The sequence below is a fragment of the Oncorhynchus kisutch genome, unplaced genomic scaffold (assembly GCF_002021735.2).
Source record: "Oncorhynchus kisutch isolate 150728-3 unplaced genomic scaffold, Okis_V2 scaffold1200, whole genome shotgun sequence".
Taxonomy (NCBI): domain Eukaryota; kingdom Metazoa; phylum Chordata; class Actinopteri; order Salmoniformes; family Salmonidae; genus Oncorhynchus; species Oncorhynchus kisutch.
In genome coordinates, this window is record NW_022263145.1 from 30,183 (window position 1) to 49,814 (window position 19,632).

The 19,632-nt window shown below is 43.1% G+C and overlaps 1 protein-coding gene across 4 annotated transcripts in view; it reads left to right on the forward strand.

The window, feature by feature from the left end:
• The window catches only part of LOC116365204 (adhesion G protein-coupled receptor E2-like), a 30,043-nt gene extending 10,662 nt beyond the window's left edge, over window positions 1–19,381 (forward strand). The window contains exons 2-5 of one of the 4 annotated variants that reach the window (XM_031817920.1): window positions 3,411–3,647; window positions 4,290–4,418; window positions 8,799–8,920; window positions 16,637–19,381. In XM_031817920.1, the coding sequence (XP_031673780.1) occupies window positions 3,411–3,647; window positions 4,290–4,418; window positions 8,799–8,920; window positions 16,637–16,642 (494 nt within the window). In that variant the 3' untranslated portion in view covers window positions 16,643–19,381. Of the gene's footprint in view, window positions 1–3,410; window positions 3,648–4,289; window positions 4,419–7,111; window positions 7,620–8,798; window positions 8,921–16,636 lie in introns of those variants that run through there. The other 3 variants (XM_031817921.1, XM_031817919.1, XM_031817922.1) reach the window with 3 other exon arrangements.
• The last annotated feature ends 251 nt before the right edge of the window (window positions 19,382–19,632 follow it).

Here is a 19,632-nt window from a genome sequence, read left to right on the forward strand (position 1 = left end):
AGAGAGGGAGAGAGAGAGGGAGAGAGAGAGGGAGTAAGAGAGGGAGAGAGAGAGGGAGAGAGAGAGGGAGAGAGAGAGGGAGAGAGAGAGGGGGTCATGTCAGATAAAAAAGGAGAGACAGACTGACAGAAAAACTTTTAGAATGAGAGAAAGAGGGAAGAATAAGGGAGGAAGAGAGAGATGATCTCTGACACGGTGTCTATTGTTGAAGGTAGGTCGTCTATATATCACTTCATAAAGACCCTCTGTGTGTGTGTGTGTGTGTGTGTGTGTGTGTGTGTGTGTGTGTGTGTGGTGTGTGTGTGTGTGTGTGCGTGTGTGCGTGCATGCGTATGTCATAAAGACCTTCACTGTGTGTGAGGCCTGCTGTCTGACTGAAATTTTCAGTCATGATCTCACCCTCACAAACACTCTGACAGCAACATACACACAAACACACATACACACACACACTCACACACTCACACACACACTCACACATACCACACACACACTCACACACACACGTAAACACACATACACGCACACACACACACGTAAACACACATACACACACACACTCACACACACACACAAACACACATACACACACACACTCACACACACACACGTAAACACACATACACACACACACTCACACATACACACGTAAACACACTCACACGCACACACTCACACATACACATGTAAACACACATACACGCACACACTCACACACACACACGTAAACACACATACACTCACACACACACACACACGTAAACACACTCACACACGCACACACTCACACACTCACACACACACACACGTAAACACACATACACGCACACACTCACACACACACACACGTAAACACACATACACTCACACACACACGTAAACACACATACACATAAACACACATACACACACACACACTCACACACACACACACGTAAACACACATACACTCACACACACACACGTAAACACACACACACGCACACACTCACACACTCACACGTAAACACACATACACACACACACTCACACACACACGCGTAAACACACATACACGCACACACTCACACACACACACACATACACGCACACACTCACACACACACGCGTAAACACACATACACTCACACACTCACACACTCACACACACACAGCTGCCAGATGACAAACACAGGAAACACATACTGACTTCAGAAGTATTCACATCACTTGATTTGTAAATGTTTGTTGTGTTCCAAACCTTTAGGACAGATTACCGCTTAATCCCAGATGGCAGCGAAACTTTAGGGAGATATGGAGTGAATTTAGTCAACTCAGGAAAGTAGGCAATAGTGATTATACTACTAGTAAGCCCCGAAGGGCCCACAGTACAGTAGCCTATGGAATATGAGATGCACAAATATACCCATGGGCCTATAGTACAGTAGCCTGTGGAATACACTGCTATTTGGGATGAGCACATTGTAAAGAAGGAACCTGTTTGCATCCCAACGAGGTCCAGAGTACTGTGGTGTTGACAGGGATGGGATTGAAGCTAGTCCAAGGCTAGTACTTTTCAGATCTGGCTAGTACAACATTTGCCAGTAGAACTAGCCCGTCTGTGACATTTTGTATTTTCAAGTATTTCATGGCACATATTTTGGATCCGGGCTAGTAATAATCTACCAGCCGGGCTGACAATTGCCTGAAATCCATCTTCTTTTTTTTTTTTTTTACATATACAGTACCTTGCGAAAGTATTCGGCCCCCTTGAACTTTGCGACCTTTTGCCACATTTCAGGCTTCAAACATAAAGATATAAAACTGTTTTTTTTTGTGAAGAATCAACAACAAGTGGGACACAATCATGAAGTGGAACGACATTTATTGGATATTTCAAACTTTTTTAACAAATCAAAAACGGAAAAATTGGGCGTGCAAATTTATTCAGCCCCTTTACTTTCAGTGCAACAAACTCTCTCCAGAAGTTCAGTGAGGATCTCTGAATGATCCAATGTTGACCTAAATGACTAATGATGATAAATACAATCCACCTGTGTGTAATCAAGTCTCCGTATAAATGCACCTGCACTGTGATAGTCTCAGAGGTCCGTTAAAAGCGCAGAGAGCATCATGAAGAACAAGGAACACACCAGGCAGGTCCGAGATACTGTTGTGAAGAAGTTTAAAGCCAGATTTGGATACAAAAGATTTCCCAAGCTTTAAACATCCCAAGAAGCACTGTGCAAGCGATAATATTGAAATGGAAGGAGTATCAGACCACTGCAAATCTACCAAGACCTGGCCGTCCCTCTAAACTTTCAGCTCATACAAGGAGAAGACTGATCAGAGATGAGGCCAAGAGCCAATATTTTATTTAAAGAGGCAAGTCAGTTTAAGAACAAATTCTTATTTACAATGACGGCCTAGGAACAGTGGGTTATCTGCCTTGAGCAGGGGCAGAACGACAGATTTTTAACTTGTCAGCTCAGGGATTCGATCTAGCAACCCTTCGGTTACTAGTCCAATGCTCTAACCACTAGGCTTCCTGCCGCCCCAGGTAGCCTAGTGGTCTGACCTACTCGGGGTGGGGATATCTTTTTCAAGGGAGAGCTTCTCCTGCTGAGCTAATTCTTTGATTAGGTGAAAGTCCAGCCGAAACTGTTTGGGGTTGCCCTGTACCAATACTGTTCCAGACTTATAGAGATTTATATTAGCTGACTCAGAGTCCTCGTTGTATAGTATCCTGAGTTTCCACCCCTTAGTAACACTTAACAGAGGGGTAGTGTGTTAATATAGCACTGTGCCATGGGGATGGTCTGTGTGGAAGATGAGGTTACTGATGTTCCCGTTTTCATACTAGTCAGCAAAAAGTGTCTTTTGATTTTCAATGAGGAGCTTCATTTTGTACTCTTTTCTTGCCTTATCATTGTTTACATACACAGGGTACTGTATTTTAATTACCCTCTGAACAGCGGGAGGCAGCTTCTACGGCCTCTCCATTTGGTCGGAGTAGACTGTGCGACTCTCCTGCCATTGTTGGGCTAAAGAGCTTGGACACCTCTCACTTGACACGTCAGTGCTAATTGAAGCTGTATCAAGCTTGGCAGCCTTCATTTAGCATTCAGTCCTTATAAAGTCATGTAATGTATTTTTCTTCTTGGCTTTTGGAAATAAAATATATAGCTTCAGACTAAACATGAATCACTCAGTTCCAGGTTGGATGGTCCTTTCAGGTTTCTGTTGTTTCCAGAGCATTTGCTGTATAGCTTTGGAATAATAATCCTTGGTAGTTGGAAGCCTTCCAGGTAATTCTGTAATTGCATCCAAAATCACGTTGTAGGTGTTGAGTTTTTGAATTCTTCTCTCTCTCTCTCTCTCTCTCTCTCTCTCTCTCTCTCTCTCTCTCTCCCCTTTCCTTCTCCTCACAGGTCTTAATTTCAGTCTACTGGGGAACCTAGAGGCCAGAGATTGTCCCTGGGGCTTCATAGCCAAAGGGAGAACACTGTGTGTTGATATAGATGAGTGTAAAGAGTGGGACAGTAACCCACCCTGTGGAAGTAATGCTGCATGTTACAACACACAGGGGAGCTTCTACTGTCAGTGTATACCTGGGTTCATATCCACAACGACTTTCCAGTTTACTGCTCTCACTGGGGAGTGTAAGGGTGAGGATTATAGTGTGTGTGTGTACGTGAATGTTACATGTCAAGGGAACAAACCATTACTTGGTCTTATCTGTGCAGTACTGAGAGTGTGTAGACCATGTTAATGATCATCAACTTTGTGTGGGTGTGCGGGGGGGGGGATAATGATATTATTCTATATAAATTGTGTTAAATTAGCTGTGTTAGTTCTGGAATACACACTGTCTTGAGGTCCTGGAGGAGAGATTATGGAATCACTGGAGGAGAGGTTAGGGAATCATTGGAGGAGAGGTTAGGGAATCACTGGAGGAGAGGTTAGGGAGTCACTGGAGGAGAGGTTAGGGAATCACTGGAGGAGAGGTTAGGGATTCACTGGAGGAGAGGTTATGGAATCACTGGAGGAGAGAGATTATGGAATCACTGGAGGAGAGGTTAGGGATTCACTGGAGGAGAGGTTAGGGATTCACTGGAGGAGAGGTTATCACTGGAGGAGAGGTTAGGGATTCACTGGAGGAGAGGTTAGGGATTCACTGGAGGAGAGGTTATCACTGGAGGAGAGGTTATCACTGGAGGAGAGGTTAGGGATTCACTGGGGGAGAGGTTCTCACTGGAGGAGAGGTTAGGGATTCACTGCGCTATCACCATGTTTCCATCTCTCTACAGACCTCGATGAGTGTCAGGGGAAACTACAGGTTTGTACCAGCAACGCCATTTGCCTCAACACCATCGGGAGCTTCAACTGCCAATGCAAACCTGGTTTCAGATTCTCTGCTTATGCTGGGCACTGTGAAGGTTAGTCCAACAGGAGGGCATCAGTGTATGTTTGTCTTCTCGTGAATGATAGATATTATTATATATATATATTTTTTTTACCTTTATTTTACCAGGCAAGTCAGTTAAGAACAAATTCTTATTTTCAATGACGGCCTAGGAACAGTGGCTTAACTGCCTGTTCAGGGGCAGAACGACAGATTTTGTACCTTGTCAGCTCGGGGATTTGAACTTGCAACCTTTCGGTTACTAGTCCAATGCTCTAACCACTAGGCTACACTGCCGCTGACTGCTTCAGCTGGAAACATCACTACATACACTACATATTTTGTGTCTGATGTCGTGGAAATGTCCTCTATTTACCAAATCATGGGAGCAAACCACAACACAAGTCAGAGTTAGTTATCAAAGTCCATCTTTAATTATATCAGCTCTATCACAATCCTGTGACTCTCAGATAAATTCAGTGTCTCCCAGTGGATTCTCTGAGAGCCCCCTTACAATGCAACTGAGTTCCTTTTAATACCAAAGACACACATAGTCAGACATCATAGACATAATTAATCGTTCAGCTTTGTCTCCTTTCCTAAACCCCAGAACCATAAACCAATCCTCCAAATCAACAGGCATATATCAAATTGTCATTTAGATACAACCCACTCTAAATACAACCTCCTGGATAAACTCACGGAGAGGAGGGTGAGGCTATAGGTTAAGATAGAAACAACATAACAGGGAGCATAGAATGATTCCAGACACTGCAAACCCTCCTTTCCCCACTGAGACAGGTAGGGAGTAAAAGATATGTTTACACATGATGACACTTTGACCTCTCCCCTCTCAGCGGCCCAGGCAACTTAGTTTTGACATAGAACAGATAACTGCAACCTCACCACAGAATTACACAAAAATACCATTCTGATGAGAAGTAACTTACACCCATTTGATGAATATTAAACATCTTACATATGTTACCAACAAATTCTGATCCTTCCACGACAATGATCAAGGACAAAACAGAGTGAAACCCTCTTTCCTACACCCCTTCTCTCTCTCTCTCTCTCTCCCCCTCTCTCCCTATATCTCTCTTCCTATCTCCCTCTCCCCCCTCTCCCCATTCTCTCTCTCTTACCCTCTCTCTTTGTCTCTGTCCCCCCCTCTCCCTATATCTCTCTTCCTATCTCCCTCTCCCCCCTCTCCCCATTCTCTCAGTCTTACCCTCTCTCTCTCTCTCTCCCCCCTCTCTCCCTATATCTCTCTTCCTATCTCCCTCTCCCCCCTCTCCCCATTCTCTCTCTCTTACCCTCTCTCTTTGTCTCTGTCCCCCCCCTCTCCCTATATCTCTCTTCCTATCTCCCTCTCCCCCCTCTCCCCATTCTCTCAGTCTTACCCTCTCTCTCTCTCTCTCCCCCCTCTCTCCCTATATCTCTCTTCCTATCTCCCTCTCCCCCCTCTCCCCATTCTCTCAGTCTTACCCTCTCTCTCTCTCTCTCCCCCCTCTCTCCCTATATCTCTCTTCCTATCTCCCTCTCCCCCTCTCCCCATTCTCTCAGTCTTACCCTCTCTCTCTCTCTCTCTCTCCCCCCTCTCTCCCTATATCTCTCTTCCTATCTCCCTCTCCCCCCTCTCCCCATTCTCTCAGTCTTACCCTCTCTCTCTCTCTCTCCCCCCTCTCTCCCTATATCTCTCTTCCTATCTCCCTCTCCCCCCTCTCCCCATTCTCTCAGTCTTACCCTCTCTCTCTCTCTCTCTCTCTCTCGCTCTCTCCCCCCTCTCTCCCTATATCTCTCTTCCTATCTCCCTCTCCCCCCTCTCCCCATTCTCTCAGTCTTACCCTCTCTCTCTCTCTCTCTCTCTCTCCCCCCTCTCTCCCTATATCTCTCTTCCTATCTCCCTCTCCACCCTCTCCCCATTCTCTCTCTCTCTCTCTCTCTCTCTCTCTCTCTCCCCCCTCTCTCCCTATATCTCTCTTCCTATCTCCCTCTCCACCCTCTCCCCATTCTCTCAGTCTTACCCTCTCTCTCTCTCTCTCTCCCCCCTCTCTCCCTATATCTCTCTTCCTATCTCCCTCTCCCCCCTCTCCCCATTCTCTCAGTCTTACCCTCTCTCTCTCTCTCTCTCTCTCCCCCCTCTCTCCCTATATCTCTCTTCCTATCTCCCTCTCCCCCTCTCCCCATTCTCTCAGTCTTACCCTCTCTCTCTCTCTCTCTCTCTCTCCCCCCTCTCTCCCTATATCTCTCTTCCTATCTCCCTCTCCCCCCTCTCCCCATTCTCTCAGTCTTACCCTCTCTCTCTCTCTCCCCCCTCTCTCCCTATATCTCTCTTCCTATCTCCCTCTCCCCCCTCTCCCCATTCTCTCAGTCTTACCCTCTCTCTCTCTCTCTCTCTCTCTCTCCCCCCTCTCTCCCTATATCTCTCTTCCTATCTCCCTCTCCCCCCTCTCCCCATTCTCTCAGTCTTACCCTCTCTCTCTCTCTCTCTCTCTCTCTCTCTCCCCCCTCTCTCCCTATATCTCTCTTCCTATCTCCCTCTCCACCCTCTCCCCATTCTCTCTCTCTCTCTCTCTCTCTCTCTCCCCCCTCTCTCCCTATATCTCTCTTCCTATCTCCCTCTCCACCCTCTCCCCATTCTCTCTCTCTTACCCTCTCTCCTTGTCTCTGTCTCTGTCTTTCTTTCTCTCATTATCTCTGTATTTATCTCTGGTCCTCTTGTAGACATCAATGAGTGTAGCGACAGCAACAGCTATGAATGCCACGTTATCAGCTACTGTACAAACACCATGATATTATTCTATGTAAGTTGTGTCAATGTGATTATGTGTATTTACATATTCATGTAGAGGAAACAGCAACAGCCGAGTGAGAGGCTCAGGTCTCAGTTTAGATTGTCTGTGTGTGTTTGTGTGCTTGTCTGTATGTGTGAATCCTACATGTCAAGGAAACAAAACGTTACTTTGCATTATCTTCTCTGTTCTGTGCCATATTTGTAGAGCGGTGATTCCAACTTCTCCTCTAGAAAAACAGAAAGTCCTCTTCTTTGAAGTATTCCACAACTAGCACAGCTGATTCTAATGGTCACCTGATCATCAAGCCTTTCATTTGTTAAATCAGCTACATTAGTTACATCAAATACGTGGAGAGGATAAGGAGAGGTTAGGGAATCACTGGAGGAGAGGTTAGGGAATCACTGGGAGAGAGGTTAGGGAGTCACTGGAGGAGAGGTTAATGAATCACTGGATGAGAGGTTAGGGAATCACTGGGAGAGAGGTTAGGGAGTCACTGGAGGAGAGGTTAATGAATCACTGGATGAGAGGTTAGGGAATCACTGGGTGAGAGGTTAGGGAATCACTGGGGGAGAGGTTAGGGAATCACTGGGGGAGAGGATAGGGAATCACTGGGGGAGAGGATAGGGAATCACTGGAGGAGAGGTTAGGGAATCACTGGGGGGGAGGTTAGGGAGTCACTGAAAGAGAGGTAAGGGAATCACAGGAGGAGAGGTTAGGGAGTCACTGGAGGAGAGGTTAATGAATCACTGGATGAGAGGTTAGGGAATCACTGGAAGAGAGGTTAGGGAATCACTGGAGGAGAGGATAGGGAGTCACTGGAAGAGAGGTTAGGGAATCACTGGAGGAGAGGTTAGGGAATCACTGGAGGAGTGGTTAGGGAATCACTGGAGGAGAGGTTAGGGAGTCACTGAAGAAGAGGTTAGGGAGTCACTGGAGGAGAGGTTCGGGAATCACTGGAGGAGAGGTTTGGGAATCACTGGAAGAGAGGTTAGGGAATCACTGGAGGAGAGGTTAGGGAGTCACTGAAAGAGAGGTTAGGGAGTCACTGGATGAGAGGTTAGGGAGTCACTGAAGAAGAGGTTGGGGAGTCACTGGAGGAGAGATTAGATTATCACTGGAGGAGAGGTTAGGGAGTCCCTGGAGGAGTGGTTACGGAGCCACTGGAGGAGAGGTTAGGGATTTACTGTAGGAAAGGTTAGGGAATCACTGGATGAGAGGTTAGGGAATCACTGGAGGAGAGGTTAGGGATTTACTGGAGGAGAGATTAGGGAGTCACTGGAGGAGAGGTTATGGAGTCACTGGAGGAGAGTTTAGGTAATCACTGGAGGAGAGGTTAGAGAGTCACTGGAGGAGGGGTTATGGATTTCCTGGAGGAGAGGTTAGGGAATCACTGGAGGGGAGGTTAGGGAGTCACTGGAGGAGAGATTAGGGACTCAAGTGAAGAGAGGTTAGGGAGTCACTGGAGGAGAGGTTAGGGAGTCACAGGAGGAGATGTTAGGGGATTACTGGAGGAGAGGTTAGGGAGTCATGTGAAGAGAGGTTAGGGAGTCACAGGAGGAGTGGTTAGAAATTTACTGGAGAATGGGTTAGGCAGTCATGTTTCCTTCTCTCTTCAGACATCAATGAGTGCCAGGAGACACCTCAGGTTTGTGGCAGCAACACCAGTTGCCTCAACACCTTCGGAAGCTACCACTGCCAGTGCCAACCTGGGTTCAGATTCTCTAATCACACTTTGAAGGTGAGTCCACAAGATGGCATCATTGTGTGTGTGTGTGTGACTTCTCTTGATTAGTTGATTGATTGATTGACTGTTTTAGCTTGAGACATCACTACATACTGTACATATGTATGTATGGGCAGAGTTAATAGAGTCCATAAAGACTATAGCATTTATGTTTATATAGACTATTGAGAATATGGATTCAAAGGGACTGAAGATGCCTTAGTGACAATAGATACTAAAGAGACTATGGGGACAATAGCTACTAAGGCAACCACAGGGACTAAAAATGAAGATTAAGATGATTAAAATGTGGATATTAACACATCGATATTTGGAAAATAATTGGTAAGCTGAAGTATTGAATTTTGAATAATAAGAGATATTATTTGTACTGAGTGAATGAGAGCTTTCAGGGAACTATCCCCGGTGTGGAAGAGGTGTGTGTCTGAATTAATACCCCAACCAGATCAGTCCACTGGTTTGAAAGAGGTGTGTGTATGAATGAATACCCCAACCAGTTCTATCCACTGGTTTGAAAGAGCTGTGGGTCTGAATGAATACCCCAACCAGTTCCAGCCACTGGTTTGAAAGAGGTGTGTGTCTGAATGAATACCCCCACCAGTTCCAACCACTGGTTTGAAAGAGGTGTGTGAATGAATGAATACTCAAACCAGTTCTGTCCACTGGTTTGAAAGAGGTGTGTGTATGAATGAATACCCCAACCACTTCTGTCCACTGGTTTGAAAGAGGTGTGTGTATGAATGAATACCCCAACCAGTTCTGTCCACTGGTTTGAAAGAGGTGTGTGTATGAATGAATACCCCAACCACTTCTGTCCACTGGTTTGAAAGATGTGTGTGTCTGAATGAATACCCCAACCAGTTCCAGCCATTGGTTTGAAAGAGGTGTGTGTCTGAATGAATACCCCAACCAGTTCTATCCACTGGTTTGAAAGAGCTGTGGGTCTGAATGAATACCCCAACCAGTTCCAGCCACTGGTTTGAAAGAGGTAGGTGTCTGAATGAATACCTCCACCAGTTCCAACCACTGGCTTGAAAGAGGTGTGTGAATGAATGAATACTCCAACCAGTTCTGTCCACTGGTTTGAAAGAGGTGTGTGTCTGAATGAATAACCCCACCAGTTTCAACCACTGGTTTGAAAGAGGTGTGGTTCTGAATGAATACCCCAACCACTGGTTTGAAAGAGGTGTGTGTATGAATGAATACTCCAACCAGTTCCAACCACTGGTTTGAAAGAGGTGTGTGTCTGAATGAATACCCCAACCACTGGTTTGAAAGAGGTGTGTGTCTGAATGAATACCCCAACCAGTTCCAGCCACTGGTTTGAAAGAGGTGTGTGTATGAATGAATACCCCCACCACTGGTGTGAAAGAGGTGTGTGTCTCAGGGGACTATCCCCAGTGTGGAAGAGGTGTGTGTATGAATGAATACCCCAACCAGTTCTGTCCACTAGTGTGAAAGAGGTGTGTGTATGAATGAATACCCCAACCAGTTCTGTCCACTGGTGTGAAAGAGGTGTGTGTCTGTTAGTGGAATTCTAAATTCCTATATGTTTTGTAGCCAAAACCAAATTCGCACTCTTTCTATTTCATTAATGAGTTGTAAGTTCATTAATTATGCAGGAAGTAGATAGAGACCAGTCTTAAAAGCCAGGTAACAGCGTTTATTGCAAGAGAGTACTGCCACATACACATATTTCCACAGGTTATAAACTGAAAATGATGTCAGCGTTTTCTAAACGTTCTACCTATTTCACCAGTAGAGAGGCCCTATAGCTCTCGAGCCTTCGCTCCACGCCTGAAGTCAAGGTCAGTCAGTATAAATCAGCATTCTAGACAGTCTGGAGATAGTCCATTCCTGCCACCTGGAGATTGTACAAATAAATGAACTAAGGAACAGACCTTCATTGTTACTAAACTCCTGACTACATTATATACAATTGGGAATGGGAGCAAGAGAGAAAATTCATATATGTACAGTACATTATAGCATTTGGACTAGTCAGTTCTGATTGGAATGTATACATAATTAGTCACTTCAAACATAATTTCCTCTAACAGTGTCTGAATGAATACCCCCACCAGTTCTGTCCACTGGTGTGAAAGAGGTGTGTGTCTGAATGAATACCCCAACCAGTTCTGTCCACTGGTGTGAAAGAGGTGTGTGTCTGAATGAATACCCCAACCAGTTCTGTCCACTAGTGTGAAAGAGGTGTGTGTATGAATGAATACCCCAACCAGTTCTGTCCACTGGTGTGAAAGAGGTGTGTGTATGAATGAATGCCCCCACCAGTTCTGTCCACTGGTGTGAAAGAGGTGTGTGTCTGAATGAATACCCCCACCAGTTCTGTCCACTGGTGTGAAAGAGGTGTGTGTCTGAATGAATACCCCCACCAGTTCTGTCCACTGGTATGAAAGAGGTGTGTGTATGAATGAATACCCCAACCAGTTCTGTCCACTGGTGTGAAAGAGGTGTGTGTATGAATGAATACCCCCACCAGTTCTGTCCACTGGTGTGAAAGAGGTGTGTGTCTGAATGAATACCCCAACCAGTTCTGTCCACTGGTGTGAAAGAGGTGTGTGTCTGAATGAATACCCCCACCAGTTCTGTCCACTGGTGTGAAAGAGGTGTGTGTATGAATGAATACCCCAACCAGTTCTGTCCACTGGTGTGAAAGAGGTGTGTGTATGAATGAATACCCCCACCAGTTCTGTCTACTGGTGTGAAAGAGGTGTGTGTCTGAATGAATACCCCCACCAGTTCTGTCCACTGGTGTGAAAGAGGTGTGTGTATGAATGAATACCCCCACCAGTTCTGTCCACTGGTGTGAAAGAGGTGTGTGTCTGAATGAATACCCCAACCAGTTCTGTCCACTGGTGTGAAAGAGGTGTGTGTCTGAATGAATACCCCCACCAGTTCTGTCCACTGGTGTGAAAGAGGTGTGTGTCTGAATGAATACCCCAACCAGTTCTGTCCACTGGTGTGAAAGAGGTGTGTGTCTGAATGAATACCCCCACCAGTTCTGTCCACTGGTGTGAAAGAGGTGTGTGTATGAATGAATACCCCCACCAGTTCTGTCCACTGGTGTGAAAGAGGTGTGTGTCTGAATGAATACCCCCACCAGTTCTGTCCACTGGTGTGAAAGAGGTGTGTGTCTGAATGAATACCCCCACGAGTTCTGTCCACTGGTGTGAAAGAGGTGTGTGTATGAATGAATACCCCCACCAGTTTTGTCCACTGGTGTGAAAGAGGTGTGTGTAAGAATGAATACCCCCACCAGTTCTGTCCACTGGTGTGAAAGAGGTGTGTGTATGAATGAATACCCCAAACAGTTCCAGCCACTGGTGTGAAAGAGGTGTGTGTCTGAATTAATACCCCAAACAGTTCTGTCCACTGGTTTGAAAGAGGTGTGTGTCTGAATTAATACCCCAACCAGTTCTGTCCACTGGTGTGAAAGAGGTGTGTGTATGAATGAATACCCCAACCAGTTCTGTCCACTGGTGTGAAAGAGGTGTGTGTCTGAATGAATACCCCAACCAGTTCTGTCCACTGGTTTGAAAGAGGTGTGTGTATGAATGAATACCCCAACCAGTTCTGTCCACTGGTTTGAAAGAGGTGTGTGTATGAATGAATACCCCAAACAGTTCCAGCCACTGGTTTGAAAGAGGTGTGTGTCTGAATGAATACCCCAAACAGTTCCAGCCACTGGTTTGAAAGAGGTGTGTGTCTGAATGAATACCCCAACCAGTTCCAGCCACTGGTTTGAAAGAGGTGTGTGTCTGAATGAATACCCCAAACAGTTCTGTGAGCTGAGTTCTTAACATTATATAGGGATTCTGCGTGATGTGAAGATATGAAAGGAGAGAGTACTATTACCAAATATACTGTATGAATATTATACTGAGGTACTAGAGATGTGATGATGTAACAATGTATGTAGAGTATAATGGGTTACTAGAGATGTGATGATGGAACAATGTATGTAGAGTATAATGGGTTACTAGAGATGTAATGATGTAACAATGTATGTAGAGTATAATGTGTTACTAGAGATGTGATGATGTAACAATGTATGTAGAGTATAATGTGTTACTAGAGGTGTGATCAAGTAACAATGTATGTAGAGTATAATGGGTTACTAGAGATGTGATGATGTAACAATGTATGTAGAGTCTAATGGTTTACTAGAGATGTGATGATGTAACAATGTAGGTAGAGTATAATGTGTTACTAGAGATGTGATGATGTAACAATGTATGTAGAGTATAATGTGTTACTAGAGATGTGATGATGAAACAATGTATGTAGAGTATAATGGGTTACTAGAGATGTGATGATGTAACAATGTATGTAGAGTATAATGTGTTACTAGAGGTGTGATCAAGAACAATGTATGTAGAGTATAATGGGTTACTAGAGATGTGATGATGAACAATGTATGTAGAGTATAATGGGTTACTAGAGATGTGATGATGTAACAATGTATGTAGAGTATAATGGGTTACTAGAGATGTGATGATGTAACAATGTATGTAGAGTATAATGGGTTACTAGAGATGTGATGATGTAACAATGTATGTAGAGTATAATGGGTTACTAGAGATGTGATGATGTAACAATGTATGTAGAGTATAATGGGTTACTAGAGATGTGATGATGTAACAATGTATGTAGAGTATAATGGGTTACTAGAGATGTGATGATGTAACAATGTATGTAGAGTGTAATGTGTTACTAGAGATGTGATGATGTAACAATGTATGTAGAGTATAATGTGTTACTAGAGATGTGATGATGTAACAATGTAGGTAGAGTATAATGTGTTACTAGAGATGTGATGATGTAACAATGTATGTAGAGTATAATGGGTTACTAGAGATGTGATGATGTAACAATGTATGTAGAGTATAATGGGTTACTAGAGATGTGATGATGTAACAATGTATGTAGAGTATAATGGGTTACTAGAAATGTGATGATGTAACAATGTATGTAGAGTATAATGGGTTACTAGAGATGTGATGATGTAACAATGTATGTAGAGTATAATGGTTTACTAGAGATGTGATGATGTAACAATGTATGTAGAGTATAATGGTTTACTAGAGATGTGATGATGTAACAATGTATGTAGAGTATAATGGGTTACTAGAGATGTGATGATGTAACAATGTATGTAGAGTATAATGGGTTACTAGAGATGTGATGATGTAACAATGTATGTAGAGTATAATGTGGTACTAGAGATTTGTTAATGTAATATGTTGTTAGTGGCTTTCAGAGAGCACTTTAATAATGTGGTGTCTTAGTATTTTGAAGTGTTTTTGAATACAAGGTCATACGAGGAAAAGAGGAATTGAGACTCATCATATTAGAGGCTGCCATCTGTTGTTTGGGTTAAAGATAAGCTTCCTGTGGACAAATAGATAAGCTGCCAGTGAAAATGAACAGAACTCACTGAACTCAAACAGGCTGTAAGGGACATTTGGGACAGAAAGAGTAGACAGTACAAGTCAAAAGTTAGGACACGCCTACTCATTCAAGGGTTTTCTTTATTTGAACTCTTTTCTACTATCAAATAACACATATGGAATCATGTAGTAACCAAAAAAGTGTAAAACACATTTTTTTAAATCTAAGAAGCCGCTTTTGCGTTGATGACAGCTTTGCACACTCTTGGCATTCTCTCAAACAGCTTCATGAGACAGTCACCTGGAATGCATTTCAATTAACAGGTTTGCTTTGTTAAAAGTTCATTTGAGGAGGCAGGGGTGGTATACAGAATATAGCCCTATTTGGTAAAAGACCAAGTCCACATTATGGCAAGAACAGCTCAAATAAACAAAGAGAAACGTCAGTCCATCATTACTTTAAGCCGTGAAGGTCAGTCAATGTGGAACATTTCAAGAACTTTGAAAGTTTCATCAAGTGCAGTTGCAACAAACATCAAGCACTATGATGAAACTGTCTCTCATGAGGACCGCCACAGGAAAGGAAAACCCAGAGTCACCTCTGCTGCAGAGGATCAGTATTATAGTTACCAGCCTCAGCGATTGCAGCCCAAATAAATGCTTCACAGAGTTCAGGTAACAGACTCATCTCAACATCAACTGTTCAGAGGAGACTGCATGATTCAGGCCTTCATGGTCAAATTACTGCAAAGAAACCACTACTAAATGACTCCAATAATAAGAAGAGATTTGCTTGCACCAAGAAACACAAGAAATAGACATTAAACCGATGAAAATGTGTCCTTTGGTCTGATGAGTCCAAATTTGACTTTTCTGGTTCCAACCGCCGTGTCGTTGTGAGACACAGAGTAGGTGCACAGATGATCTCCGCATGTGTGGTTCCCACCGTGAAGCATGGAGGAGGAGGTGTAATGGTGTGGGGGTGCTTTGCTGGTGACACAGTCTGTGATTTATTTAGAATTCAAGGCACACTTAACCAGCATGGCTACCACAGCATTCTGCAGTGATACGCCATCCAATCTGGTTTGCACTTAGTGGGACTATCATTTGTTTTTCAACAGGACAATGACCCAACACACCTCCAGGCTGTGTAAGGGCTTTTTGACCAAGAAGGAAAGTGACTGAGTGCTGCATCCGAAGACCTGGCCTCCACAATCACCCGACCACAAACCCAATATACATTGTTTGGGATGAGTTGGACCACATAGTGAAGGAAAAGCAGCCAACATTTGCTCAGCATATGTGGGAACTCCTTCAAGATTTTTGGAAAAGCCTTCGAGGTGAAGCTGGTTTAGAGAATGCCAAGAGTGTGCAAAGCTGTCATCAAGGCAAAGGGGGGCTACTTTGAAGAATCTAAAACAGATTATATTTTGATTTGTTTAAATCAAATCAAATCAAATCAAATTTATTTATATAGCCCTTCGTACATCAGCTGATATCTCAAAGTGCTGTACAGAAACCCAGCCTAAAACCCCAAACAGCAAGCATTGCAGGTGTAGAAGCACGGTGGCTAGGAAAAACTCCCTAGAAAGACCAGAACCTAGGAAGAAACCTAGAGAGGAACCAGGCTATGTGGGGTGGCCAGTCCTCTTCTGGCTGTGCCGGGTGGAGATTATAACAGAACATGGCCAAGATGTTCAAATGTTCATAAATGACCAGCATGGTCGAATAATAATAAGGCAGAACAGTTTAAACTGGAGCAGCAAAAGTTTAAAACTTTTTTAGTTACTACATGATTCCATATGTGTTATTTCATAGTTTTGATGTCTTCACTATTATTTTACAATGTAGAAAATAGTAAAAATAAAGAAAAACCCTTGAATGAGTAGGTGTGTCCAATCTGTGGACTGGTTCTGCATGTCAATGCAACAGGTTCAAAATGATTAGATTACAAGAAAGGAGCTGGGATTGTTTACTTTAGAAGGTGCCTATTCCGCTTAATGGGACACTGTATCATCTGAAGTGTCTGAAGTATGATTCCGCTTAATGGGACACTGTATCATCTGAAGTGTCTGAAGTATGATTCTGCTTAATGGGACACTGTATCATCTGAAGTGTCTGAAGTATGATTCTGCTTAATGGGACACTGTATCATCTGAAGTATGATTCTGTAAACACATGGTTTTATCAAGACTTCTTGCCCAAGATGCAATAAGCTCGATTAAGATGAAGACTTTTAGCACTAATTAAGATGTAGCTTAGTGAAAACTAAGTTTTATGTTAATTTTCTTTCTTCCAGGACTGATGGAAATTCCAATATCAAGTTTTCTGATGAGTTTACCAATGATTGTGTCACGTCTGCTCCTGCTCCCCCTCTCTGACGCTCGAGGTTGCCAGACGGCTCATCATTACTCACACTGCTCACCATCGTTACGCGCCCCAGCACTTCATCGGACTCACCTGGACTCCATCACGTCATTGATTATCTACCCTATATCTGTCACCCCCTCCAGTTAATTTTCCGCATCTGCATTGATGTTGTTTTGTTTCTCCTGTCCTGTTATTTACCATGATGCCCTAGGAACAGTGGGTTAACTACCTTGTTCAGGGGCAGAACAACATATATATTTATCTTCCAGCTCCAGGTATTTGATCTAGCAACCATTCGGTTATTGTCCCAATGCTCTAACCACTAGGCTACTGCCGCCCCTTAGGATACCTATCTCCCTGCTGTTAACCTCTCTTGGGTAGGGGGCAGTATTTTCACCTCCGGATGAAAAGCGTGCCCAAAGTAAATTGCCTGTTACTCAGGCCCAGAATTTAGGATATGCATATAATTAGTAGATTTGGATAGAAAACACTCTACAGTTTCCAAAACTGTTAAATAATATGCCTGTGAGTATAACAGAACTGATATGGCAGGCGAAAACCTGAGAAAAATACATCCAGGAAGTGGAATTGTTTTCATGTGGCTGTTTTTCAACTCAATACCAATAGAGAATCCAATGGGTTAGGAAAAAAAAACTCAGGCTCAAACGCAGTCAAAACAGGCTGACAAAAAAATCCAAATTGTATCCGTAAAGTTCATAGAAACATGTCAAACAATGTTAATTTTCAATCCTCATGTTGTTTTTAGCCTAAATTATCTATAATATTTCAACCGGACAATAACATTGTCAATATAAAAGGTAAACAGGAAATGCACTCTCGGGATTGCGCATGAAAAAGCTCTGCGACAGGGTAGGGTCCACTCATTCAGACTGGTGTTACTCCCTCATTTATAAGAATACAAGCCTGAAACAATTTCTAAAGACGGTTGACATCTAGTGGAAGGCATAGGAACTGCAAATGGAGTCCTAAATCAATGGATACTGTAATGGCATTGAATAGAAAACTACAAAATCCCCCCCAAAACTACTTCCTGAATGGATTTTTCTCATTCGCCTGCCAAATCAGTTCTGTTTTACTCAGAGACACTATTTTAACAGTTTTGGAAACTTTAGAGTGTTTTCTATACAAATCTACCAGTTATATGCATATCATATCTTCTGGGCCCGAGTAGCAGACTGTTTAATTGTGGGAATGCTTTTCATCCAAAATTCTGAATGCTGCCCCCTACCCTGGAGAGGTTAAGAAATGTACTGAAACCCCCAGTGTAAACCTTGTACACAAAATGTTTGAAATGTTTGAAACGTCTTTTAATATTGATTATGAAGTACGGGGAAAGAATGGGGAAATAAACACTCACTTAATAGGGTTGAATGACCTCCGACCTCTATTCTGACTTTCTGGTGAGGCCTAATCACCCTCACTAGAAAGGCTAGAGACATTGGGTGAGATTTAAATGTAAGATGCAAACACTGATAATTAGTGAGAAGATTATAAATTAAATCAGATGGGTCACATACACATGTTTTATCAATAGTCCTATGTGTGATTCAGACCATGAGGAGGAGAGAGAGAGAGAGAGAGAGAGAGAGAGAGTGCTGCCCCTGAATGAGGGAAACCTGTCTCCAGTCCATATTATTATATATTGAATTACCTTATGGGATACAATTATTTCCTTATGGAGTTATCAAGGTATGTCATTTGATTGTATTTGTTATTCTGATTTGTTTATTGTTAACTTAACCGGCAGTGTTGTTGTTGTTTTGGACACATAAAACACGATGTGAGTCATGTGTCAAAAGGGAAGAAGTGTATTGTGGTTGTTGTTCTTGGTTGTTGTTTGAATTGTGGTTTTTGTTTTGTTTGTTGTATGATGTTTTGTTTGTTTTGTTTTTGTCTTGCTTCAACAAAATAAATCTCTCCAGATTGGTTCTGCTGTCGGGATTTCTCCCTAAGGGTTAGCCCTCTACCAAACCTGACCCTGTAACTCTGCAGTGAGGTCGTCAATGTTACAGGAGTATAAGCCAATTTGATAAAATGGTTTTAACAGTGTGTTGTTATTCTATTTGACATTTGTCTTAGACATTTCTATTAAGAATATTGGCAGTGGTAATAATTTGTTATTCAGTAAATAGTTTGTCTGGTTTCAGGCTTTTATTTTGAAAAACGATGTGTTAAAAGCCATTTTAACAATTATATATTTTTTTACAATAGTTATCACAGTGTAATACATGGAGAGGAGGGAAAGTGAGGGAAAATGCTGCAGTCTGAAGAGGTAGCATTGAATTGTACACAGCATCTCCTCTCACTCTATCTTGGTTCATGCAGGTGACTGTGACCTCCTCCTCAGACCAATTGACAGTACGCCCAGAACATTGTTCTGGGTTCCAAAAGGAGTATCTCAGTTTCAAGGTCCCAGATTTGAGAGAAGAAACCTTGTTAGTTATCAGTCAGTCAGTCACTTGCAGGAACCAACTTAGATGATGAATAATGAATAATTTAAATCATGCCTATATGAATTGTTTGGGTAGCCGTATATTAGAGAACTAACGGGACTGTCCCGGCAGAGCTCCTGACCGATGTGTACTATGTTGCATTAAGTTTGTTGGAACCTCTCCAGCTTTCTGATAATAAAGAATTAATCACTTAAATTTGACTTTGAGTCCCTGGTGATAATTTCCACGACAAAGCAAATAATATTATGTTGTCACATCAGCACAGCAACGGTTGTAATGGATACCCTGTTTGGTTTGTGCAAGTGTGATTGATAGGTGAGACAAGCATGTTTGTGTGTCCGTGTGTTTGTGTGTCTGTGTGTGTGTGATGCGAGTATCTCAGCTTAGCTTGTGTGTGTCTACTACAGATGAGGATGAGTGTGTGTGGGTTCCCTCGGTGCGTAGCCCTCTG